The 26978-nt window shown below is 26.5% G+C and overlaps 1 protein-coding gene across 2 annotated transcripts; it reads left to right on the forward strand.

Annotated features, from left to right (window-relative positions):
• The first annotated feature begins 573 nt into the window (after positions 1-573).
• Positions 574-21930, forward strand: LOC145849998 (puromycin-sensitive aminopeptidase-like). Of its 2 annotated transcripts, none has more exons than XM_082955134.1 (21): positions 574-620; positions 5322-5484; positions 6124-6193; positions 6808-6964; positions 7814-7916; positions 8190-8269; positions 11978-12126; positions 13838-13972; positions 14038-14139; positions 14499-14646; positions 15036-15146; positions 15462-15585; positions 15776-15911; positions 16325-16469; positions 16934-17156; positions 18084-18184; positions 18476-18574; positions 19443-19550; positions 20713-20868; positions 21210-21257; positions 21667-21930. In XM_082955134.1, exons 2-21 carry the CDS (start codon positions 5349-5351, stop codon positions 21799-21801), a joined length of 2466 nt encoding a protein of 821 aa, XP_082811260.1. In that variant the 5' UTR covers positions 574-620; positions 5322-5348; the 3' UTR covers positions 21802-21930. The 2 variants fall into 2 exon arrangements, with proteins under 2 accessions (XP_082811260.1, XP_082811259.1); XM_082955133.1 differs by lacking the exon at positions 574-620 and adding an exon at positions 4928-5156.
• Positions 21931-26978: the final 5048 nt, after the last annotated feature.

The raw sequence follows: 26978 nt of genomic DNA on the forward strand, positions 1-26978 counted from the left end.
AAGTTAAGGTTCTTCTTAGTCAGACTCTAACTGTCTCCGCAAAAAAGCGTGTGTGCGGTTGTCGAACAACTTAAACGTTTGTTTGGTTATTAAAAGACATTTTTCAAGGCTAGCTCACTTGATTATTTCTCTAAGTATTAATCTTCTTAATTTCTTATATTTAATGGTAGATTATTTGTGATCAATAAGCTTAATTAAAATTAAAAGTTGTTTTGTTGTGAGGTTTTACCAAACTTATCAATTATATTGTTCGATTTTCAAGCTTAAAGTGAAAACTATCCCCTGATCAAGTGTACATATAGCTAAATATTTCGAATGCAGCTATACCTTATACACTTTTTGCTTTAAATTATAGTATGTTTTACTGGACTAAATAATTAGAGTACCTAGGGCGATTTAAACTAAGTTTAACTACTTGTAATCTCTTAATTTTTAAGAGCAACTAAAAAAATTAAATTTAATGTTTTTAGTTAAAAACTAACTAATTTTGTTTGTTAAGTACTATTATCTACGACTAGAAAAGTAGTTTTTACAGATAATTAATAGTAAGCTGCTGGTTAAAAATCAGGAGCAGCCAGAATTAATGACAACCTGTTTAGCAAAAAAAGTTCTTTTTTAGGGTAAGATCTTTTTACTAACTTCATGAAAGCCATTTTAACCAAGAGATGCTTGCAGAAACCTTAAATTGAAAAGCTTGGGCAAAATTATGAAAAATTTTGTAAAACCTGTATTTGAACAGTTTTTATATGTAATTATTAAAATTTAGATTAGGTAACAACTAAATATCATATATACAGGGTTGCCACTTTACCTGGAAACCTGGAAAAACCTGGAACTTTTAATAATTTTAACGTTTTCAGTACTATAATTTGATTTGAAAAAAAACCTTTCATAAAACCCTTTAAACTACAGACCCATTTCTTTAACAAGCAGTTTTTGTAGAATTTTCGAACATATAATTTCTCTAAAAATACTTGATCACCTTTTTTTAAATAAGCTAATTTCACATAAACAGTTTGGTTTTCTACCTAATCGATCATCTAGTTATCAACTGTTGAATTGCTTACACTCATGGTTGGTTTCATTTCTAAGCAATAAGTCAACTAAAGTTATTTACACAGACATTCAAAAGGCTTTTGACTCTGTATCCCATTTTAAACTAATAAAGACTTTAACTCAATACAAAATTCATAAAAGTTTAGTTAGCTGGTTCAAAGAGTTTCTTGAAAACAGAACCCAAAAAGTAGTTATTGGTAACACTTTTTCAGAGTCTTTACCTGTTTTCAGTGGAGTGCCTCAAGGAGGGGTTATTGGCCCACTTTTATTTATAATTTATATCAATGATATACCTTTAGAAGTAGATGTTGATAGCAACATAAATCTCTTTGCAGACGATACAAAAATTTTTAGCCATTCTAACACAATTCTACAAAAATCTTTGGATAAAATTTATCATTGGCTAAAAGAAAGAAAACTAGTTTTAAATCCTAGTAAATGTCAGGTTCTAAACATTCAAAAAAATACATCTAGTATCACTTCTGAATTTAGAATAAACAACATAAGGTTACCTTCAACTAAAGTGTTTAAAGATCTGGGAATTTTTATTGCTGAAAACCTAAAATGGAACCACCATATCAATTACGTTTATCAAATTGCATCAACTATTTCTTTTCAAGTTTTAAAGAGTTTTAAATCTACAGATATAAACATTCTCAAAAAAATTTATCTCGTTTACATTCGTCCTAAGTTAGAATACAACACACCAATTTGGTCTCCATACCTGAAGAAAGATATTAACCATCTTGAATCCATTCAAAGAAAATATACAAGAATAGTCTTCAACCGTTGTAACATCTCATACACATCTTATTTTGATAGACTCTCAAAACTTGGTATTAAGTCTTTAGAGTATAGAAGGATTGAGTTTGACTTAATTACTTTTTTCAAACTGATTAATAGTGAAACTACAATTAATTTACAGTCTATTTTTGAACCTCATAAATGTACTTATTTACTGAGAGGTAACAGCAGAAAATTTACATGCAGACATAATTTCAATAATAATGTTTGGCATAATTCTTTTTTTTATCGTTCAGTTGAATTATGGAACAAGCTTCCAAACGAATTAGTTTCTTGTAAAAAAGTTGAGCATTTTCGGTTAAGGTTAAAAAGTTTGATTTAAATAAATATTTTGTTAGCAAAATTCATAAGTGATTTTTTTTGTTGTTATTTCTTCATTAATCACTGGTTGTATTTGTCTAATTTGGTTTAACCTATAGCTTTATTTTATTAGCGGCGCCTTTCCTCTGTGTATAACAAAACCTGTTCCTTAATACATAGTTTATTGGGCTGTTAAAGTGCTAGAGGCCTTGGGTTCTTAAGTTTTGTTTATAGTCAGTGTTCTCAACATTTATCAGCTACTACGAAAGTCCAACAAACGTTGAGTTATCTTAGTATTAAAGCTTTGAAAGTAAATATGAAGCAGGCTCTCCTAAGAAAAATGAAAAACGTTGTTCATATAAAAGCGGTTCTAGTTATACGAATAAAAGTGAAACAAGTTGTATGGATAAAAGTTAAGCCGGTTACTCAAATGAAAGCTGAACCAGTTGTTCAAATAATGTGAAGCCAGTCGTTCGAATGAAAGTGAAACCAGTTTTGGAGTGAAACCATCTGTTCGGGTGAAGTTGAAGTAGGATATTGTTGTTCTCTTTTCGGAAGCACCGGAATTATAAATTTTGTGTTATAATTTTTGTGTTTTTATGCTAATTTTTAAACTTTAATTAGTTAAACTCAGTTTTTTTTTTCATTTTTAATGTACAATTTTGGTTTATTTTTGTCTTTTTGTTGTATGTCTTTCTGTATAAGTGGCCTAGGTTTTGATGCCTGGGTCCTTCGTATGACAATAAACTCACAATAATAATATAAATAAGGTTTTTTTGTCATCATTAAAAAATAATTTTATTTAAAATCACATTTAAAGTAAATTTACAGTATCTTTTCAATGTTTTTATGCTATTCAACACAGTTTCTTATATAGAAATTAACTTAAAACTAAAAACAGACCCAAAAAAGTGAACTTTTGAAAACCTGGAAGAAATTTGGAAAACCTGGAAAAACATTTGAAAAAACAAGTTGCAACCCTGTATATGGTAAAAAAATCACCATAGATTTTGTTATTAGAAAACAGTTAAAGATTTCTAGTTCATTGAAAGAAAATAAAAATGTAAATTTATTAAGGCCATAGGTGGGGGGTCCTACATTTTTTTTACAAAAATTAACTTTAGCTTTTATATGAAAGCTTTAAGTACAAACTACAAGCCAGTTTTTATAGAATTCAAAAACGTCATTTAACTTTTGAGATATTTAATTTTTTGTAAAAATTTTCCAATATAAACATATGGATCGCAAATTTTCTGCTGTCAATTTTCTCGGATATTTAAAAATTCACTAAAAATCTATCTCCTCCTTCATTTTTCAAGCAGTCTTCTTCAAATTTTCAGGAAACGTTCCTTATAATAAAAGGAAAAAACATTACTTTAGAATTTTAGTAATTTTAAAAAAGAAAAATTCTATCACAAAAATTAAAAATAAAAGTGTTTTTTTTTTGCTTGAAAAAAATATATTTTTACAATTTTTTTTAAATTCCAAAGTACTTTTTTTCTTGTTATTGTATAAAGATTAGACTGTGAAAGTTTGAAGAAGATGGCTTGAAAAATGTAGGAGAAGGTAGATTTTAAATGAAATAGTCTTTTTTGCTGTTTTAGTTTTCCCTTCCCATAGGGAACCTATTATGTGGCCTGACTTTAACTTGTCATATCTCAAAAAATAATTCGAATTTTTTAAAACGATAAAAAACATCTTCAAGCTTAGAAAAAACTCTATAAAATCAGATCAACTTGTAAAAAACATGGTTTACTCCCTATGGCCTTAATAATGTATAACTAAATGTATATAATAACATACATTTATGGTAGTATTATTCTATCTTTTCAGTAATTTACTTGTAAAAACTTGTTTTTTACCTAAAATTTAATGTTCTACTAATAAAAAAACTTGTATTGCAAATAATCAAGTACAAATTTCTAAAAAACCAGTATTCCACTTTGTATTTTCACTAAAAAGAAGTTATTTAAAGAAATACAATAAAAGACTAGTTTTGTTTTATTTTATTCTAAAGAGATTACAGTTTTGATTTTCATTCACAAACTATTTCAGAATCCAAATATATGGTATATATATATTTAAAATATTTAAGTATCAATAAGTGTTTTATACAAATTTATTCAAAAATAATGTAAAATAGGTTTTTTAATAACTTAATGTTTTAAATTTTGACTAACCGTTTTCTTTTGCGTTTGTTAGTAACTAAATAAAAGTAATTTGTGAGAAAGCAAACATTTATTATGCATCAGACATAAATACACATTTAGTAATTATTAAACTAGGTCAAAATAAACAGCCAGTTGCAATAAATAACACTAATAAGTTATAAATAACTTTTTAAGTTCTACAGGACTGCAGTGTTTAAACAAGTTTTAGTTACCCTCTTCTAAATTAATATATTTTAATTCTCAATCTACAAACTTCTGTATTTAAAAAAAGTTTCAAAAAATGTTCTATCCTGTAAAAGGCATAAGATAAATGATATATAAAAATTCTAGACAAATTAAAATGTTTAAAACTGCGGTGGACTTAGTTACCAATCAAGAACTCCTTTAATAATTAGTCACAGTATAAAAAAAATGTACTAGTTCAATAAAACAAGTTATTTTCCATAACAAAGTCTTACTCATAAACTGTAGCTAGTTGTATACAAATCATACCTGCCTTTTTTAAGAGTTGTGTCCATAAGACTTATAAAATAGATCTGCTTGTTTGATTATCAAACAATTTTTGTACTGTAAGTATATGCATTTTCAGAGTAAGTAATGCAAATTCTAAAAGCTGCAATAAGTTCTGCAAGTTTGCTTGGCAGAGCTACAACTAAAAAAATAAAACTTTATCGATCCTTTTGCATTACCGCTTTGAACATGGAAGATGACACTAAAGTCTTTAGCAGATTACCAATAAGTGTGCAACCACAAAACTACAACCTTAGTCTTTTACCTTGTTTAAAAACTTTTACATTTGATGGTAAACAAGTGATAAAAGTAAAGGTAATAACTTATGTTAATTTAATTGGTTTAAGTTGTTCAAAGCAAAGTTAATTTAGCATGTCTAAATATTTTACTGTATTTAGATTAATACTACATTTGGTTATGTTTTTTTTTGTTATGAACTAAAAAGTAGTTCAAAACAAAACACAATGCAATAAAATACAGGTCACTTCTCAAACCTCAGAAATAGAAATGAATTGTGCAGAGTTGAAAATTCAATCAGTTGAATTTAAAAAAGAAAATGAATGCACATTAAAACCTTCTCTTATTGAATACAACGAAGCTGAGGAAAAAGTAGTTTTTAAGTTTTCAAAAGAGATTCCTAAAGGTTATACTTGCTAAAAATATTATATTTACTATTGATGATTTTTACAGAAAAATACCTTAAAATATTTAAGTAAAAGAGTACTTTTTTTTATCAGCAAAAATCAAATATCTTAAAAAAAATATTTTGATTTCTATTTTTTATAGAAATTTATTCGTAAAATGTTTTAATCAGGGTTGTCAAAAAAAAACCTAGAATTTTACTATTTAGGTAAAAAAACCTAGAAAAATCTGGAATTTTAAAAATTTCTTCATGTAAAGTAATGAAATTTTGGTTATATACGAAAAATCTATGATATAGATTGAAAAAAATTGTACCAATAACAAAATATAATATATACAATCACATTTATAGTAGCTTACAGTAATTTTTTATTGTTGTAATGCTATTAAAGACAGTTTTATACCGTAAATATAATATTAAAAATAAAATAGACCAAATAACTTGTACTTTTAAAAACCTGGAAGAAATAAGAAATACCTGGAGAAAACTTACATAAAACTTTTTGCAACCCTATTTAATATAACTTTTAAGGTATTTGTTTACAAGGTAAAAATATATACCTAATAAACAAACTTGAAACATTTAAATTTTTGTTTATTTGTCCTTTGTGTAAATATAATTTATAGTTTAAATTTAAAGGTAATGCTGAAGTTCACATGGAATTTAAAGGGGAACTAAATAATAATATGAAAGGCTTTTATCGAAGCAGGTTTTATATTGTACAATATGATTGTATTTTAAAAATTTAAGTTTAAGTTATAAACAAGTCGGCTATTTTCAAGATAGAGTTTTATTTAAGTTATTAGTAATTAGAGAAACATAATAATTTGTTTTTTTTAACTTTTTTTAGATAAAAATAACATAGTGCAGACAATATAAAGTCTTTGATATTTTCTTAAATTTTTTTAATCGCTTAAGTTTACTAACATTGTTTTATTTTGAAAAAAAAAGATTGTAGTTAAAAGTAGAACTTTTTTATAAATTCTATTTTCATCCTTGAATTTTTTATTTTTGTAATTTAAAATTTCTTTGTTACTCTAGTAAACCAAAGAAGTAGTAAGATTTTAGCAATACATCTTTGAAAAGTGTATAAAGTCTATGTGCTAGTAAATTTAGAAATGAAAGTGCCATTTTTTTTTAATTGTACTAAAAATTTTGATTATACTATTATGAACTTCCACAAACCTACTAAACAAAATGTAAATTTTTAATCAAGTTACATAAGATATGTTCAGGTAAGTTATCAATATTTTTAAATTTTTATTTGTAATCTTTCCACATTTTTCTTAGCAGAAATTTTTATATTGTAATTTATTCTATCAGGTATGTGAAAGATGGTATTGAAAAGTTTGCTGCAGTCACCCAGTTTGAGGCTACAGACGCAAGAAGGTGCTTCCCATGTTGGGATGAACCCGCGTTGAAGGCCACGTTTGACGCAACTCTCACCGTTCCTAACAATCTTGTTGCTCTCTCTAACACTGTTCGTTTTTGCTAAAAAAATAAATTATATAGACTTAGTAATCTACATACAGGAGCAAACTAGTACTTATTAAAATGGTGCTAGTTTTATAAGCAAAAAGTAGAAGCACTTTGAGGTTTCATTATTTGTTTGCAAAACTATGGTACAGGGCTTCTAAAAAACCATATCCTGGAAAAACCTGGAATTTCACAACTTTAAATATATATTTTTTCTTAGTCAGATTATTAACAAACAAATTACAAGGATGATAAAATCTGAAATGAAGCAAAACATAATGAACTTAACTATTAATATGAATCTACATTTATAGCTAGGCAAATGTTTATACAAACTTAGGCAAAAAATTCTGTAAAAACCTGGAATTTTGAACAAAAATCACTAAACAGCCTAAAAAAACCTGGAATTTTAAATAACCTTGTGCATGTAAAATGACCAAGTTTTGATAAGTATGAAAATCTATCATATGCATTTTTTTTGTATTATTTTGATTTTTTTTCATAAAATACATTTAAAGAAGCATTACAGTATCTTTTCAATATTGTTATACTATTTAAGACAGTTTTTACCTTTATATTAATTTATTTTAAAAGTGCAAAAAAAGCTTGTATCAAAAACTTGGAAAATTAAAAAACCTAAAAGATGTTTTCAGAAAGCTTTTGTCAATCCTGTATGCTAGTAAGATTGATATTCAAGCTTTTTAATATAACTAACTTTGTTTTCAAATGATTCACAATAAAACAAAAAGTTTTAACAATTAAAGATTTCTGTTTAAAATCTATATTAAAAAGTATAAATAGAGTTTGTTTATAACTTGTAGTTTCAATAGTTTCTACTAAACTTATATTTAAGGAAGTGATTTCTGAAACAATAGATGCTGATGATAAACAACTTAAAGTTTTAAAGTTTGCAACCACTCCAAAAATGTCAACTTACTTACTTGCATTTGTAGTTGGTTAGTGAGGTGTAAAGTGTATTCAATTGCCTTATGAAAATGCTAAGTTGTTTTTTAGCATTTTAAGTTTTATAATTCATAGGATGAAGCTGACTCACTTAAATTATTTTTGAAATTAATACTGTTTTCTACTCATTAAAACATTGCATTCTATTCTGCTATTTATATGCTAAAAAATTCAGTTTTAATGGGTTTTTGATGTCTTACAAACGATTTTATAACTGAAGTATTTTTAAACAAGAATAAAAACAAAATGACAACAAATACTTTCAGGTGAATTCGATTTTATTGAAAGCAAAACAGCAGATGATATCAAAGTGCGAGTTTATACCCCGCCTGGTAAAACACATCAGGTAATGTTTTGCATACTTAAAAAAATATCAGAAAGTATATTCTTGTTACAATTATGATGGAAGAACTGAACATGAGAACTTTTAATTTTTTTTTCTTGCCACTATTGCAAGTTGTTATGACCATAGTTATGTCAAAATGTTAAGTATAAATGTGTTGTAATAATAGTATAAACATTTTTAATTTTTTTTGTTGATAAATAAGTTTTGTAAAATAAAAAAATCAGATAGAGGGAAAATATCCATAAATAATTTTCGTTAATAAAAATAAAATTAATAAAAATCTATCTTCTAGGTTTAAAATGCGAAAAATCATAGTTTTTCAGGAAGTGTTCCTTGCTTAAATATAATAATATTTTTTTTTCATATTTTAAAATTAAATAAATTTTAAGCAATGTGTGACTAACATTTTAAAAAATACAAAAAAGTAAGCTTTGATTAAAAAATAATAATAACATTTGAAGAATTTTTTTTTACTCACTATAAAAATAACTTCTACAATATGATGGTTTTTTTTTATCCTATTAAATTTGTACTAAGAAACTTAAAAAATTATTGCCTTAAAGCCCTGGAAGGTTTTTTTTTAAATATTATATTTTATTTTTCTTAGTAGTTTGCATCTTCTCTAAGGTACTGTTGAACTCCCTTCAAGTTTACCTGATATATCTCGCTATAAGCAACTTCAAGTAATAACTAGTAAAAGTGGTAAAAAGCAACTTGTAGCTCAGGGACGTAGCTAGCTCAAAAAAGTTACGAATCTGCAAAAATTAAACCATTTGAAATAACTCGTGATAACGTCCTAGCGGGAACACAGCAATTTAAACTACCTCTAATGTTGTTGAATTTAATCTGAAAAAATGCAGTTATGTTAATACACCAAAAATGGAATGTTGAGGTACGAGTGATAACTGTATACAAGGCAATTTAATTTGCTCCACACCCCCTATGACTCTTTATGTCTTGCCACTTGTGTAAACCAAGAAAAAATTCATTAAACGGTAGGAATTTTTATAGGTAGTTTTAAATATTGGGTACTTTCTATTGCAGCAAATTTGCAAAAAAAAAGTACCAAATATTTTGATGTCGTCATTAACTTTACTTTGGGTAGTTTTGAAGCTTAAACTTGTGAAAAAAACAAAATTGCTGTCTAAGCCAATGACAAATTCACTTTTTTAATTTTCTAAAATATGAAAATATTCATATTTGAAATAAAACAATAGAATAATACTAAACATTTCCCTATGTTAACAAAATTATAGAAATATTTTTTGTTAACATAAAGTTACAATTTTAAATTCAAACACAAATTTGAAAAAATGACTTTTTAAATTTTTCTTTTAAAGTTTATTGATGAATTTAATTCATAAAAAATTTTGAACTAATTATACATGAGTTATTTACTTCAATAAAAGCTACTTTTTTATAGTTTGAAATAAAGTTAAACCTAAATGATAATGGGAATTTTAGAATGTTATACAAAATCCTAGAATGACTTGAAATTCTGATCACTTATTTTGTCTAGAAAAGTAAATAAGACTTGAATTTAAAAAAATATATTAAATTTTGAAAACTTGAAAGAAGTTTCAAAAAAACTTTAGGAGCCACCTTGGGTACAGGGAGGGTGTAGATCACTTTTATTACAAGTTGATGTCACTTTATGAAATTTAATCTAAGCTACAAGTATCTTTATACAGATTTTTTATACCAAAACAAATTTTTGATATAAAACATTTAAATAGGAGAGTACAGTAGGTTTTAATTGTCATCTTTTACTATTTTTTAAATATAGAAAGGAATAGTACCTTAAAATTTGAGCAGTGTTGTCAAAACACCTGGAATTAGGAACTTGAAAGTTTAAACAAAAACTTGAAAAACCTTGGACTTTTGAAATTAAAAAAATAGTGTTTAAAAAAAAATCATCAAAAAATCTGTAATTTTTAAATTACTTCTACATGTAAAATAATGAATTTTTTTTTAAATATAATAACTTAAAGTCATCAATAATCTATAAAAGAAAAATTTTCAAATTCAATAGCTTAATTTGTGGTCGAATTTGAAATTGTAACTTACACAAAAATTATCAAGGTTGAAAATTATATTTCCTTAATTTTGTTAACATAGTGAAATGTTTAGTATTGTTTTATTTCAGATACAATTATTTTTATATTTAGAAAAATAAACAAAGTGAATTTATCATAGGCCTAGACAGCAAATAAGTTTAACCTTAATAACTATCCAAAGTAAAGTTAATGACATCATCAAAATATTGGGTACTTTTTTTTTGCAAAATTGAGGCAATTAAAAGTACCCAATACTTAAAACTACCCATAAAAAGTTAAAAAGTCCTACCCTTCATTAAGAATAAGTATAAAAAATCACCATTTAACTCAAAAATACTTATACTGTTTTGAAAATCAAACAATTAACGTAGTCAATAGTAACAACAATTTATGCAAATTTTTGTAACATAAAATTGTATGATTTTGACTTTTGAAGCTACAGCTTCCTTTAGAATCAATTTTGCATTGCAGCTTTTTGACAAAATAAAGCTTTAACGCCCTAAATGTTACAATTTGGATGTATTTAATTCGTTCAATTTTTTTACGACACTAAAAAAGCTAAAGAGTACATATATGTCAAAATTATATCTCAGGAGTGCAAAATTAAACATAAATGAATGCTAAAAGCTAAGACAGCAGAGTCTTTTCAAGCTGAAATAAAAGCAAGTTTTTTCGCACATAAGTATACGTTTCTGTAGATTTGCAGAAACCTGCCAAGCTACGTCACTGTTTAAAAGTCTGAAATTTTTAACCTAGTTAAAAAATAAATTTCCTAGCACCTATGGCCTTAATACAAAGCAGTTTATTATTTCTAGTTGAAAAATGAAGAAATTAAATTAAGGTATCGAAAAAAGGGTCAGATTTTTTTATAGTAATTAATTGATACTAAATACCTTATTTTCTAAACTAATACTAGAAGATTTTTTTATAAAAAACATTTCATGTAGCAATTTTTTTCAACGTGTTTTAAAATGTCAAACTTTAACTGTTTCGCCTAAAACTTATTTTGTTTTGTATGCAAACTATACAGGAGATGTTTATACCTACTCTTAAAATAAGTTTATTACCTTTTTAAGGTTTTTAAATACATTTCTAGATCTATTTAGTTTTACCTTTTTAAATGGTTTAGAATATGGAAGTTTAAGATTTTTGTATGTTTTACCTTGTTATTTATTCTCCTACCTTATGTTATAAACATATTATTTTTTAGATTTACTAAAAAGTTAATACTTTGAAAGGGTGGGCAATGTACGGCCAGCTTTTGGAATGAAAATGCCCAGCCTGCTAAATTTTACAAAAATTAAATAGAATCCGGCCAGCAAAAAAAAAAGCTGCGGCCTCAAGCATATAGACCCAAATTTTAAAACTAATATTACATAGTATGGGATTTGCAGTTTAGAACTTACAAAATGTTAGATAAAGTTTACGGGAGAACTTAAAAATTACACTAAATGTAGTAAAACAAAAACAAAATATAATTAGTATTTTGTTGAAAAGAACTCTATAGTTTAGGAATTTTCGTGATTTACTTAAAATTGAAATTCTCCTGCCCACCATAGACTTTTTTTTTGCATCTGGCTAACTGAAAAAAAAATGTTGTCCACCCTTTATTTATGCTTTTTATATAAATACTTATGATTGTGCTAAACAGGGAAAGTTCGCATTGGACGTAGCTGTAAAATCACTTGATTTCTATCGCAAATATTTTGGAATTTCATACCCAATTAATAAGATGGACTTGATTGCAATCAGTGATTTCAGTGCTGGTGCAATGGAAAACTGGGGACTTGTAACATATAGGTATATTTACATTTACACAATTAAAGTCCTTGTTTATAAACTTAACAAAAATTCGTTAAACAGTTTCTGAAAAATAATTTTAATTTAATTTATTCCTTAATTTAACTACAATTGCAAAAATAGCCTTTAGTTTTAAAATATTTAAAAGTTTAATGAGGAAGATATTTAACTTCGATGTACTTTGAAATTTTAATTTGTCTAAGCATCTTTTTTAGATTTTTATAATAAACAGTTTTCAATTGATTATGTGTATAATGAAAGTTTAAAAATCACGAAACAATCTAACTATCCTGGTATAATTTATATTTATAAATGTTTAGACTCACTTTTATTCGGTGAATTTTAATGTTTTGTGATTATAACTTTTTAGAAAACTGTTTTTTAATAATTATATTTTTAGAGGCCATACATAAGTTAAATGATTGTCTTAAATGATATAACTTTCTGTAGATACAGCTAGTGGATCTAGATTTTTACCAGTGCCAATAGTAAAAAGCTGTATTAATTTGCTTAGATTTAAAAGTAATAATATAAAACTTATGCTTTTTTTTTCTTAGTTTGAAGTTATTGTGACAGTCTATATTGATACTTAAATCGCTTCTAGAAATCTACTTTATTACATTTAAATAATTCAAAGATTCATTTTTCTACAAGACAATGTATCAAACAAGCTTTACAAAACGTTAAGGTATACTCAATAAAATCTACATAAATATTAGTTAAAGATAGTACTGCAACGAATTCTTACTCAACACATTTGTCATTAAGCGTTATACTTGGCATTAAAAAAATTAGATTAAATTAAGCTATATGGCAACTATCCTTTGCAATATCTGGTGTTTTTTCAAAGCAAATTCGTGATTTATTGCATTTTAGCATTAAATTAATGTACAAACCTAAACTGACAGTCCTTTACTTGGCATTGTACGGTGTCCTCTATGATTTTGATGTATACTAAAATGTTACTTTTAGCATCAAGATGTAGCAATTTTGTAATAAACTACTATTATGATAATGCAAGAAAGTAAAATACAATAAATGAGAATTTATAAATTATTTTAGTTTTTTCTTCTTTTGGAGCAAATTAAAATGCTAGATATATTATGTGATACAATAACTATTTGTTCCTTATTTTAACATATTTATTATAACAATATATATGGTTAAATTATACCATAACATATTTAAAGATATATATAATCATAATATGCATTATAAAATATATTTTATAGAAACAAAAAAAGTACATTGAGCTATAGTCAGTATATAAAGAGTTTCTTTGTTATTGTTTTAGTTGTTCAGTTATATGAAGTTTTGAGAATAACTAGAAGTTTATTTTCTTCAAGGATTTTCAAGCTAGGGTTTTTCGTATGATTTAAAACAATTCGTTGAATATAAAGATGATTGAAATACTTGAAATATTTCTTTGATTTTTAGTAAAAACTGTTACTTAATAATTAAAATAAATATTAGAATGTGTTCATTGCTTTATAAAGAGTAGACTGAATAAGCTTGAAAATAATTCGCCTCTTTTATAGAGCCACTTAAAATCTCCAGCTTTAATCTGTTATATATAAAAGTTTTTTTTTTTCAAAATTGAAATAATGTTAAAAACAAATTGTAACTTTAATGTTACCTATGATTTAAGACCAGATTTTATAAATTAAACTCTTAAATAAAACTGTCAAAAACTATTTTTCTTGGTCACCAGGGAAACCGCCCTGCTGATCGACGACGCCAACTCGTCCAAGACAACTCGCCACTGGGTGCTGATGGTGGTCTGTCACGAGCTGGCCCACATGTGGTTCGGCAACCTGGTAACCATGGAGTGGTGGACCCATCTTTGGTTCGTTGCTTCTGTTTTAAAACTAAGCAAAAAAGATTTTGAATATATGTGAGTTGATTCTACAGGTTGAACGAGGGTTTCGCCACTCTGATGCAGTATTTCGCCTCCGATCACTGCAGGCCTGAGTACGAAATTTGGAAGGACTTTATCACCCACGACTTCTTGACGTTTGTTGTCATTTGTGTTGTAATTAGTGATTTTATAGTTTTTATTACAAAAGAAAACGTTTTGTCACTTTGAATCGTTTTAAGTAACGTAATTAATAAAATAGAGTTTAGTTCATCTAGTTTTAGTTATGTTTACAAATTGGATTAACGATTAAAAAAAACATGCAAAAGTTTTTTTTTCTTAAATTTACAGTTATTTATTACCACTTAGCATATTTTATTAGCTTGTAAAAATTCACTTTTTTTTATAAATATAATTTTTTTTTACTTTGGTTTTCAGTTACAAACAATATTAGTATCAGAGTTAAAAAATTTTTTTTTTAAATACAAATAATTTAACGTTAAAACACTTGTATCAGTGCGTTGGATCTTGACTCATTGGACAGTTCGCACGCAATCGAAATACCGGTGAGACATCCCGACGAGATCAACGAAATATTCGATCTGATCTCCTACAGCAAGGGAGCCTCCATTATCAGGATGCTGCACGAATGGATCGGTGCTGAAGTGAGTTTTGTTTAGACGGTTGTATATTTTGCATGCAAACTTAACCCTAAAGGTACAATGTTATATGGTATAAACAAAAATTAAACACTAAGACTCTTTCGGTGTTGTCTTTAAGTCAGTAGAATTAATGTTTTTTGTTCAACATAGTTCAGCAGAAGACAGAATTTATAGTAGTTTTAAATAGAATAGACCTTTTTTTTTCTGCTCGATGTTTATGCTATGTTATAAAAAAAGTAAAATTTGCTGATTTAAAAGACTAAAACATTTTACATACTTTTTTTAATATAATTATTATTTATGTTATACTTAAATTTTCTTACATTAACTTTAATGTACGTCATTTTCAATATATCCATCTGTATTTTATTGTTAAAATTTTTGGTGTTCAGAACTTTAAGCGCGGAATCAATTACTATTTGAGCGAGTTTGCATACAACAACGCTACAACTGAAGATTTGTGGCGGTCACTAGAAAAATTCTGCAATGAACCAATAGAAGAAGTAAGAAATAACTGTAACTTATAACAAAAGTAAATTAACAATGCTTTTTACAAAACTTTCTCACCACAAAAACTAATACAAGGTTATTTTTCAAACAAAAAAAATCATACATTTGAAGTATTGGATTAAGATTTAATTCTGTTTAAAGTGCTCTATATATTCAAAAAAGCTTTCATTTTCTATAATATCTTTGATAAATAAAAAGCTCTCTGTATTTTAAATTTTAAGTAAAAATAAATCTAGTTAGTTTTGGTAGAAAAGTAAGAATTTTAGTTAATTTTATTGTTAATGTGTTGAAATGTTAGTATCCATTAGGTAATGGAAACATGGACGAAAAAGTTAGGATACCCAGTTCTGAATGTCAGTTTAAAAAATGAGACTAATGACCATTTGACTCTTAAAATTAGTCAAAATAAATTCTCTGCTGATCCAAACTCCAGTAAGAATTTTGAACAGTTTCGAAACTAAAAATAAAAATTCCTATCAAAACTAAGGTACAATTATATTTCAAAATATTTCTATATACTAAATAATAAATATCATAAGAACATACTAGTACATTTTATGTATTTATGTTATCCGAATCTCTTATCATTAAATGTTTGTATTACAAACAGTCTAATGAACAGAGTTGTGCGCGGATATAAGCAGATGGAAGGTGCCAGTTACATTCAGTACTTCACAAAATCCATCTCTAATTTCTCAATCGTTCTTACTTAATCAGGCAACTGATGAAACAACCATTGAAAATTTTAACAACAGCGAGTAAGTGTTCATTTCACTGTTGATAGTTGTTTTTTAACACTTGTAATAATACTTTTTAAATATAGATGTAGGAAAACTTTTTTTTCATGCAAATAACTTTTTCTAACTATAGCTCCACTGTTTTACTATACTCGCATTAAGTTTATCAACAATTCAAAAACTAAAAAAAGTTGAGCACAACTTGATAAATTTACTCCATTAAATTAATGTATTTCAGTGGAAGTAAATTAATATATAATCTCTAAGAGTTAAAAGATAAATACTACTTTTAAGCATACTGGTAAAGTATTTTAATATATTCCACTCTAACATAATTTAAAATTTATCTTTAACAACAAAATGTATTATACTACTGATTTAAAAGTAGTGAAAAATTTATATTGTTATATTTGAAAAGGCATATTGTTTTGCAGCTGGGTCAAAGTTAATCCCGGGTGTGTAGGGTACTTCAGGGTTCAGTATTGCAATGAGTTACTTGAAAGACTTGTTGTTGCAATCAAAAATAAAAGTCTGCCTTCTGTTGATAGACTAAATGTTCAAAATGATATGTTTTCTTTGGTTGGTTAATACTTATTTGATAATTAAATTAAAATTTATTGTTTTCTTTTAGTTTTAACGATTTAAAATATGCCTTTTTAAATTTATATTTTTTTAATATTACAAGTTAGAAAACAAATTAAGTATTACTTTTTTACAGATAAAACTAAAGTTTTTAAGAATGTCTAAAACCTAATTCAAAAAGAAAAAAAGTTTAGTAATGTTTGAAAAATACTGTTGTAGATATGACAAGCCCAATATGCTAAAAACACAAATTTTGAAGCATAATAAATTTCAAAAAATATAGATTTTTTTTTTATTTAACACTAATTGTTTTCAAAAAAACGAAACTGCATAAAAAATAGATCAAAACTGTGTTCAAGATTTTTATGTTTTTTTTATCATATGATCAATAAAACTCAACTATAATTTTGTTTACTCAACCGTGACACTTGTTCAGACTCTAAGCAATCAAATTTGTCAAGGCAAGCGCCGGCTACACTTCAACTGACGAGTACTTGAGCTTGCTGCCGTCTTACGGGCGAGAAGAAGACGAAAACGTGTGGGCGGACATCAGCAAGAACGTGGACTCGGTCAGGACCGTGCTGTGGGAAGATGATAAATACCTTGATCTTTTCAACAGATTCACCGTGAACATCATGTCTGAAGCCTCCGGAAAAGCTGATTGGAATCGCAAAGACGAGAACGGTTAGTGTTCGATGCAATTTGTGATGAACGGACTTTTTGCACAGGTTAAATTTTATTTGTTTTAACGCATAGCCATTTTTAGTATTCACTGTCTTGTCTCAAAAAGTTGCACACTAACTTATCAAACTTGAGAGAAAATAAAGGAAAAGTAAAACTTATAATTGCATTCAAGTGATTAGCCTAAAAAAAATTGAGTTACTGATTTTTGGCGTTACGATTGAGCAGTTTTTTGAAATAACTAGTTTTTCGGCCACATCTTCGACTTCAGACGAATAGCATGCCTGGCTTAACTGCTTGCATTATTCGTTCTAACAACCTTCAAGGTTTTTTCACTACTTTGTTGTACAGTATAAACAGTGAAAAAGTGATACCACGTGCAAATCTTACGGGATTTATCTTGACAGACCTTAATTATGAGAATTGGTTATTTATTACATTTTTATATTTTAAACATATTGTTATGGAACAATTTTGTTAAGTAAAAGTTTTTATTGCAATCATTGTTACCCTTTTTCCTTAGTCATAGGTAGCCGAATTTGTAAATAATTCAGGGTTGCCACACACTCAGGATTACTCAGGATATTTTGAAATTTTTGAAAATCTCAGGATAAGTCAGTATAGCTCAAGAGATTATGATTTTTTGTAACTAAGGCTGACTTAGAATAGTTTTGTCTTTTTTAAACCTCGCGATAGTATTAAGATTTCTGAAAATATCAGCCAGATTTCTTTATAGATTTAAATGAAATCTAGTTTCAATATTTTGTTATTTTATAATTAAGAACTAGATTTTTATTGACTTTGAAATGTTTATTTTTTTAAGGATTTAAAAAACTTAGGATGACTCAGTACAGTTTTTGTGACTCAAAGAGTGGCAACCCTGATAACTTAAGTTAAATCAGAATGTTTGTTATTTTTAACTTTTTACAGGTAATTTGACAAGCCAATTGAGCTGTTTGTTTATTAGACAGCTGGGATCTTGTGGCGATAAAAAGATTATTGATGAATCAAAGAGACGTTTTAATGAGCATGTAATTTATTTTTGTAGTTTTTTTATTCGTCTGAAACATTTTTTTTTATTTTCAATAATATAATGATTTATAAGATCTAGTTTTAATGATCAGGATAAATAAGCTTGTTTTAGTTGTTGGTTCACTTAAAAAAACTTAATTGAAAGAGTATAAGTTAACTTTTTACACACAAAGAATTGCTTGAAAGTAATAAAAATATTACTTAGTAAAATATAAACTTATAATTTTAATTACTTTTAAAAACACTACATTTTTCGAAAAATTATAAGTAGTATTTGTAAAACTTTATAGATCAGTAAGGAAAGTATATTGGATGCTAATTTACGTACTCCTGTTTACATGAATGTTCTGAGACATGCAGATGAATATATCCTTGATGAATTTTTTAAAGTTTGAACTTATTTACTATTTAACTTTGTTTAGATAAAATTGTGATTGAAAATAGCACTAATAGTAGTATAATATGTTTCTTGTACTAACAAACTGTTACTTTTTTTTTTCCTGTATGTACGTTCAGGTTTAATTTCATCAAACTTCAGTTTAAATGTATTATTTATTTGAGAAATGTGATTGTAAGTTGTATTGTTCGCTTTCAATTAAAAATGTTAACAAAAATTTTTTTTCAAAGAATATTTAAAACCTCTATAACAGGACTTTCTCAGCTGCTTTTCATAATCGCCCCTTTTTCAGAAAAAAAAAATCACTCATAAACAATACATACAAGAATGGGTAGGTGTCAAATATGCACGAAAACACTTTTCCACGGGTTAAACTTTTTTAATTCTTTTCACCCTTACTTTTGGTTGGTAACCTTGTTTTATTCTTTTCAAAATATATTTTTAAATTTCTATTTTTTTTTTCCATTTTTACTATTAATGTTTCCTCTAACCCTTACCATTTGTCGGTATTATTTTCTTACTAATGTTTTTTTGTATCAACATTGTTTTAATTACTATCTATATTTTTCAATCTCTATCCCTTACCTTTGGTCGGTAATTTTTTTCTTTTTTTTATATTTCTTACTTTCAAGCATACTTGACCTATTCTTCCAAAAATATCTAGTTTAAGTTTAAAATTCCTGTAAATTGTACATAAGAATATTTTTTACTCTTAATTACTAACCCCAGAATATCTAGTGTAAGTTTTAAAAATTCCAGACCACAGAATATTATCATTTTGCAGTTTTTCAATATAACTAAAATATATTATTTATGTGAATGATAATTCTAGTATACTTATCTAAAAATATTGAAAACAGTTACACGATTCTGCTGAAATACACGAAGAAAAAGTTCGAATCTACAAATGCCTAGGATGCCTGCAAAATCGCGAATTGATTGAAAAAGTTATTAATTTCGCCATGTCTGTAAGTTTTAAATACTTTATATTTGTTAATTGACTGTTTATTTTTAAGAAAAGATAAAAATGTCTTGTTACTGTAAAGATTGATATTTAATTTTCAAAATTATTTTATTTTAATTCTCTTTAAAAAAAGTTAAAACGTTGAAAAAAAGTTGTGTAAAGACTTAAAAGTTAACTTAAGTTTGTTTTACCTAAATTTTTACTTAATGTTTGAATAGTAATCAAAATTAAAGCGAATTATTAGCCTAATAAGCAAGTTGTTGTACGAAACTAACTTTATTTCTTAATCTTAATCTCAACAGTAGTACAGAAATTTCAAAAATAGCTTATTTTTCACAAAAATGTTGACTAAAGTTTATTAAAGTAACCAGTTTTAACTTTAGCATTAAAACTAATTTAGACAAAGTAAAACTTGTGTCTCAATGAGTTAAATGTTATCCCTATTTTTTTCTATCCACTAGTATACTTTTGCTAAATTTTTGACTTTGAACTGTAAAACGTTTTGCATTAAAATCTTAAAGCACTGACTTTGATGTTTTAAGTATGATGGATAAAAAAGTATAAATGAGTGTGCATAAAAATAACTAGTAGAAAAAATTTAGTAGTAGTAAATGTTATTTAAAAAAGTAATTATTGTATACTACAATTTTATAGTCGATATAAAATTTCAGTTACAACATTTTTAATTTTAGGGTTGCCACAAAGTCAGGAAAACCAAAAAAACTGACAAAAGTCAGTAAAATATAGGGGTTTTGAAAAAAACGTCAGGAAACTTGATATAATTATGTTCTTATTAGGAAAGTTTATAAGCATCAGTAAAAACTGCATTTTGCTAAAAGTATTTTCTTAAAAGTTTTACTTTTGTAATTAATATTTTTTTTCAGAGCACAATTTAATTTTTGGAATAAAATTTATTAGTAGTAATTTAATATCGTGTAATCTATTATTATCTATATTTATTTTCAAGTCCTCGGTTATGTATTTCTGAATAGGTTTTATTTTAAAGTTTTTATTTAGAAAAGTCAGGATTTTTATTTCAGCTCGATCTGTGGCAAACCTGATTATATGACATTGAAAAGCATTTAGTGTGTCTTTTGTCACCTCATTGTTCTACAGACTTATCAGTATCATTATTGATGAAAAAGTTTATTAACTTTAAAATCCAGGAAAAAGTTAGAGACAACGATCGTTGGATGATATTCGATTCGATTTCGAATAATTCGAGGGTTGGCAGGGAAATGGCTTGGAATTACATCAAGAACAACTGGAATGAACTTCATGATAAGTACAAAGGAATGTTTCTCATTTCAAGACTAGTGAAAGTTGGTTGTTTTTTTATGAAGCGTTTGATTTTCTACTAAATACTACTAGTTTGTCGTAATAAGGATAAGTTTATTATATTTTGAGCTAGCGCTGAGCAACTCTGACTAATATTGAGTTTATATACAGAAATTTTAGAGGGTAAAACATCCTTGGAGGTGTGCTGTTGTGAAATTAAATTAAACCTTTAAATATTTTGAAATCTCCCTTTTTTTTTTTATGAGTTTTAACAAAATAATTGAATTACTTTTTTATTGTAAATTAAAAAGACTAAAGAAATCTTTGAATTAATTTAAAATTTCCCGGCTCTTTTGAATAATAAAGTAGACGGTTGTTTTAACAGGGAACCTGTGAAAACTTTTCCAGTTTTGAGAAAGCAGCCGAAGTTGAGGTGAGTTTTTTATTTTTTACACATGTTGTTTGAATTTTTATTTACTCAACTCCAATACTGTTTTTAGTTTATAAACTTTGTAAGTAGCTGATGTATTCATCTAATAATAATTGATGCTTGTTGAGTCATTGTTTCAAAAGTAAATTATTGGTTTTTATCATGCTAAAAATTATGATAAAATTGTAATTATTATGAATGAAAGAATTATTAAGTTTGTGTCTAGTCAACTGTATACTTAAATGTTGAAATTTTGTTCACAAAAAAATACCTAAATATATGACTTGTTAACCATAATTAAATATAGTTTTTCACATATTTATTGTCCTTTTTTATAAAAGAAAACATGAACTCCATTTTTTAAAATATTTAAGCCAGCTCTTTCAAACACTTCACTCAAACATTTTCACAGGAATTTTTCAAAGAAAATCCGGCCGAGGCAGCAGAGAGAACGGTGAAGCAGTCGGTTGAAAAAATCAAAAGAAAAGCGGCGTGGTATGAAAGAGATCCAGAAAAAATTAAACTCTTTCTTCAAAACTTTTTTTGAAAACTATCATTAATTTTTTTGATTGTGTTGACTTTTTGCCTTTTTAATATTTTAATAGTGTAAATTTTCTAGTTAATTTGTATTTTTATTTATAGGAGCACCTAACTAAACTGAACTATACATTTAGGCGTTCGCTTTGATTTAGTGAAAGTTTTCATATATTAGCTAGAAATTTATGATTAATTTTTTTGATTATTTTAATGAATATTGTTTGATTGTAATACATTTATTTCAATAAAATTTTAAATTAATAACGTACAACTAAAGCTGTATATTTAGAAATTTTGAGAAAAACAAATAAACTTTTTATCAACAATTGAGTTTTAAGTTAATGCAATTTATGTTTAAAATACGCTATGTGACGGTTTAATTAATTGAATTGAGATAAGTATACTAAACAGTAATAAAAGCTCACTATGTTTTATTTTGATTAAAAGATAACCCAAAACTGATTATTTAATATAATTATCAAAGGTTAAAAAAGTTACCACTCTGCTTCAAATTAAGTGTATATCTTAATGTCGATTTGCAATATCCATTTAATCAAAAGTATAACTTAGTAGTTCAATAAAAACGATTGTTAACACTTCTATAAAAGATTTCTAACAAAATGTTTAAGTACTTATTGGTTTTAAAAAACAATTAATTAGCTTAGACGTTTTTTAAATAAATCCATTATCTTATGAAATAAAGACAATACACTCGTTTTTACTTAACAAGCAATGTCCAAGCTTAAAAAACGGTTTGGTATTTGTTTAAACTTAAAGGCTTAAAATTTACTCAACTACTTTTTTTTAAATATAAGTCAAAACTGGAAGTAAACTGCAAACGAAATCTAATAAAGTTTGAAATTATTGACAAATTAGTTTTTTACTAAGACTATTGAACTTGATAGTCAAAACTTGAATAGTTAAACTTTATTATAAGTGTTATTCCGAAGTTTAAAATCAAAATGTTTTATACTTTTGTTTGTAGCTTTGCAAATAAGTTGATAAGTAGAATAAATAAATTTAAAACACTATTAATATATGTTAATGCTGCAGACTGAAAAAATTTAAAAACAGGTAAAATATACAAAAACATTTGTATAGAAAAAATGACAACCACTATGTTACAAAACAAAAGTATTAGTAACCATTAATTATTTGTATAAAATATTTTATTAAAACAAATAAAAAAAATAGTTATAGGCTGCTAAATAACTTCCACTTACTAACAATTGCACTATCTAATAAAAAGTAGTAGATATCTTTCCGTAACTTTTGGTTTTAATTAGCTATTTTTTGTATTAGAAAAATTGTAAACGGTGAAATAATTTCAATAGATCTTTTTTCTTTATTACACACAACAAAAATATACATGGATTAAATAGCTTAAAATCAAAAATATCACACTTTCATATTGCTGTAAAACGCGAGATAAAATGACCTTTTGAATGTCTGAACAGTTTACAGGTGAAAAACTTTTTTTTATAAAAATCAACCTGCCAAATAACTCGATAACCGAAAGGTTTTTTCGTGTACCAGGTTCTAGGACCAAATATTTTGTTCGTTTTTTTTTGTCCTTCAATAAACAATTGTATCAAATAAGAATTGTCAGTTGTGTTAAGTTTGTACTTCGAGGGTAACAATTCAGCACTGCAATCAACGATGCGCCTTTCAATATTATGATAGGTTCAGTTGCTGGACACTTATGCAAAATCTTATTTTGCCTTGTGTCCAAATTTTGATAATCTAAAGAAATTAATGTTTTTCACTTGATATTATATTTTTCCTTAAAAAAAAACAACAAATAAAATAGTAAAACTAATTCCCAAAAAAACTATTTTTCACAAACAAAATAAGTGCTAGTTAAAATGATTTTTGTTTTTGATTTCTTGATTGAACTTGATATGGCTTGTTTATGGGTGTGGCTAAGGGAAAATGAGAGAATCAAATGAGAGATCAAGTGATCTACAGTCCAAAGTCCAGGAAAATGAGAGAATCAAATGAGAGATCGCGTGATTTACGGAAATTCTAAGAAAAGAATCGGAAAACTATAAATACGCCCAATCAGAGCGTGAAGCAGGTCATTTTTACCTCGAAACAAGCACGAAGCGACACTCTGCTGCTCGCAAATTTGAGCGTTAGCCGCCATCTTGGAAAAGCTAGATGACATTCGAGAAAACCTTCTTATTCAACAACGTCGACGGGGCGAACAACTCGATTTGAGTTGTTAACGTGCCATACTCACAAGCCTACGCATACTGTAGCAGACAACTTCTTTGGATCAATTTGAACACTGAATTCCACGATTGAGTCAACAGCGTTTAAGGAAACAAACTTAAACATTCATCTTATCGAGTAAGCCCACACAGACTGTGGCGTCAACCTTAGCTACACTTCTACGAACAAGTTGTTTTCGTACTTTTAATTAATTCTGTCGTAATATTTATACATATTTATATTATCGTATCTACTTACTATTGTACTTGTATTGTAATATTCATACATATTTATATCATCGTGCCTATTTAATATTGTATTTTATCGCCACGCTCCGATTACAGAAAGGTACCGAAAGAAGGCCAAGCAAACGTTCATCAAGATTCTGTACACGAGACGGACCAACGTCGAGTGCCAGAAACTGAGCGACCGGAGACCAGTGACACGTCAAGGAGGGAATCCAGAGCACGTTTCCCTTCTAATTATTAACTTTAAGTGTTTAGACTTATTGAGAGCTGTCATTGTGTTTATTTGTACACAATAAAATAACACTACTTAGTTTTATTATATTTAGTTATAAAAATTATATAGTTATGTCCTTAAAACCCCTAAAAAAGGCATTAGTCTTAAAAGTGCCACACACACGTTCGCGCACCGAAATGAGTTGTTCCGAGACTACTGCTAACCTGGAATCTGATGAGATTGTCGAGCCTGAGACCGAGGCAATTTCGAAGGAAATCAGTGAGGCTCCTAGTCCGAGTAACAATACAGTCATTGTTTTGACTATAATGGATTGTATAAAAAGAGAGTTTAATATTGACATTTTATATACTATATGAATCAGGATTTCTTTTCTTGAACATTTAAGTTCAAAATCTACTTCAGAAAATACTTTTGTAAGCGTACGCTGATTTATTTTCAAAATAAGAACTGTTTAAGTGATAACTGGGTTTTATGTCTGTTTTCTAAACGGTATTTAAACATGTAAGAAACTTGATTTAGATACATTTTTTAAGATTACGCTATTTCAAAAAACTTACAAATTTGTTGAGTTATAGTTTATATCAGTGGTCATCAAAGTGTGCACGAAATTTATTTTAGGATGCATGATCCTAATATGAAAAAAAATCCTAATTTAGAAACTTACACAAGATGTTTAGGATTAGGTGATTAGGGAAAGAAAAAAGTTTTAAGTGCACTCACGGCTAATTTTGAAACTTACACTAGATATTACGACAAAATTTTTAATTCTTACATAAAACTATATATTATGGATGAATTTAAATATTAAACTATAAAAACTAAATGTTATAAATCAACTGGTTAAAGTATGTCGTTTATATTTTTTATCTTCACTTTAATTCAGTTGAAGAACTTACGTTTTTTAAATGTTTTATGAGCCTTGGATTAACTATTAAGGCTAGCCGTTTTACTATTTTTTTTGTGATAAAATCTATTTTTGACTTAAATATTGTGAAGCTGGGTTATTGTAGGGTTAATAGCTTAAGTTTAAAATTTTTAAAGTTAATACTAAAAAAGTTGTTTTAATTTGTCTATATTTCACTGTTATTTTATAAAACTTGTTCCCTTAAATAATAAAAAAATATGTTTTTTTTTTAATTTAGTGATTTGTTTCTTAAAATTCCTAGAAAGTCCGCTTTATGTGCTTTTAGAATATATTGTATCTGTTTTGTTTTATAAAAGTCTCAACTTTATATTAAATAAAATAGACTAATTTTTTAATTTTGCCTGTTAAATATGTAATCTGCCAGTTTAGGTTATTCTATTTCAAATTAACCTTTTACACTTATGACAAATAATTACTTTACTCATACTAATAAGTTTGTAACTTATACAAAATTAATGTAAAATAATCTTATAGGATTTTATAAGAGAAAGAAAATCTGTATCAATGCTTTGTTATAAAGTTGTTTCATGTGTATTAAAGTAATAAATATAACAGCAATGTACATGTAATGAATAATAAATGTTGAATATTTATTTTGTATTATTTTTGGATTTATTAAAACAAGATTTTTGTAATTTATATTAAACATATTAATTGAATTTTTAATTTCAAAAATAAAAAAAAGAATCTAGTTGTAAATAATATTTTGTCGCAGCAAAGTATTTAAAGCAAGCAATCAGCAAACATAGACGTTATTATACATATCTAAATAGTAAACCTTTAATATTTTGTCTTATAATAACTCTAAAACTAAATTGATTCGTAATTTTAAAAAAAAACGGTTTTAGTTTATCATTTTGACTCAAAAATATACCAAAATTATGTATATATATATTTATTTACAACTGCACCATGAAAAAAGTTTTTAGTTTTAGTTTGTAAGTTTTTGTGAAAAATGTATATTTAGCAACAATTTATCTTAGTTTTATCTAATCGAACTTAGGATAAAAAAAAATTATCTGAATTTTGAAAAAAAAAAAGTTTTTTTTTAGCATATAAAATCTTTCGGAAGAAATGAAAAAATTATGCAAAGAAAAAGCGAATAAATGGAATGCTAAGCTAGATAAAAAGACTTGCAGGGGAGAAAATATGAAGGTATTGTTGAGTGATAAGCATTAGTTTAACTAGAACAATATCTTAATTGCAATTTTTTATAGGACATAGTAGACCCCAAGCAGGTTATGGAAGAAAATTTAAAGAAACAGCAAGAATATTGCATGCCTTGGTTTAAGGAAATTTCAAGTGAGCTATTAATGTTAAATTTTTCAATTCAAAAAATTGGTTGGTTGTACTAGCGAAACTAACTAAATGTTTTTTTTATCAAATAGTTAAACACTGATACAAACTATGTAACCGTGTAAATTTATTTTTCCAGTTTTATGCTCAGGATTATGCATTGCTTGTAAAAATAATAAATATTTTTACAGCATTGAAAAACAAGGAGTTTTTTATCATTGATGTTCAGTCCATGTACGAACTTCCTACCTAAAAAGGATATCTTCCTT

Source organism: Thalia democratica, chromosome 2, assembly GCF_965202585.1.
Source record: "Thalia democratica chromosome 2, ktThaDemo2.hap1.1, whole genome shotgun sequence".
Lineage (NCBI taxonomy): Eukaryota > Metazoa > Chordata > Thaliacea > Salpida > Salpidae > Thalia > Thalia democratica.

What these genes read in the sequence shown, in the direction of transcription:
- LOC145849998 (XM_082955133.1), top strand. Translation starts at nt 4,929, where the DNA reads ATGCAAATTCTAAAAGCTGCAATAAGTTCTGCAAGTTTGCTTGGCAGA. An exon ending in AAAATGATATGTTTTCTTTG is followed by an intron (nt 16,470 to 16,933) that starts GTTGGTTAATAC and finishes AAATTTGTCAAG; the next exon opens with GCAAGCGCCGGCTACACTTC. An exon ending in TCCTTGATGAATTTTTTAAA is followed by an intron (nt 18,575 to 19,442) that starts GTTTGAACTTAT and finishes TATTGAAAACAG; the next exon opens with TTACACGATTCTGCTGAAAT.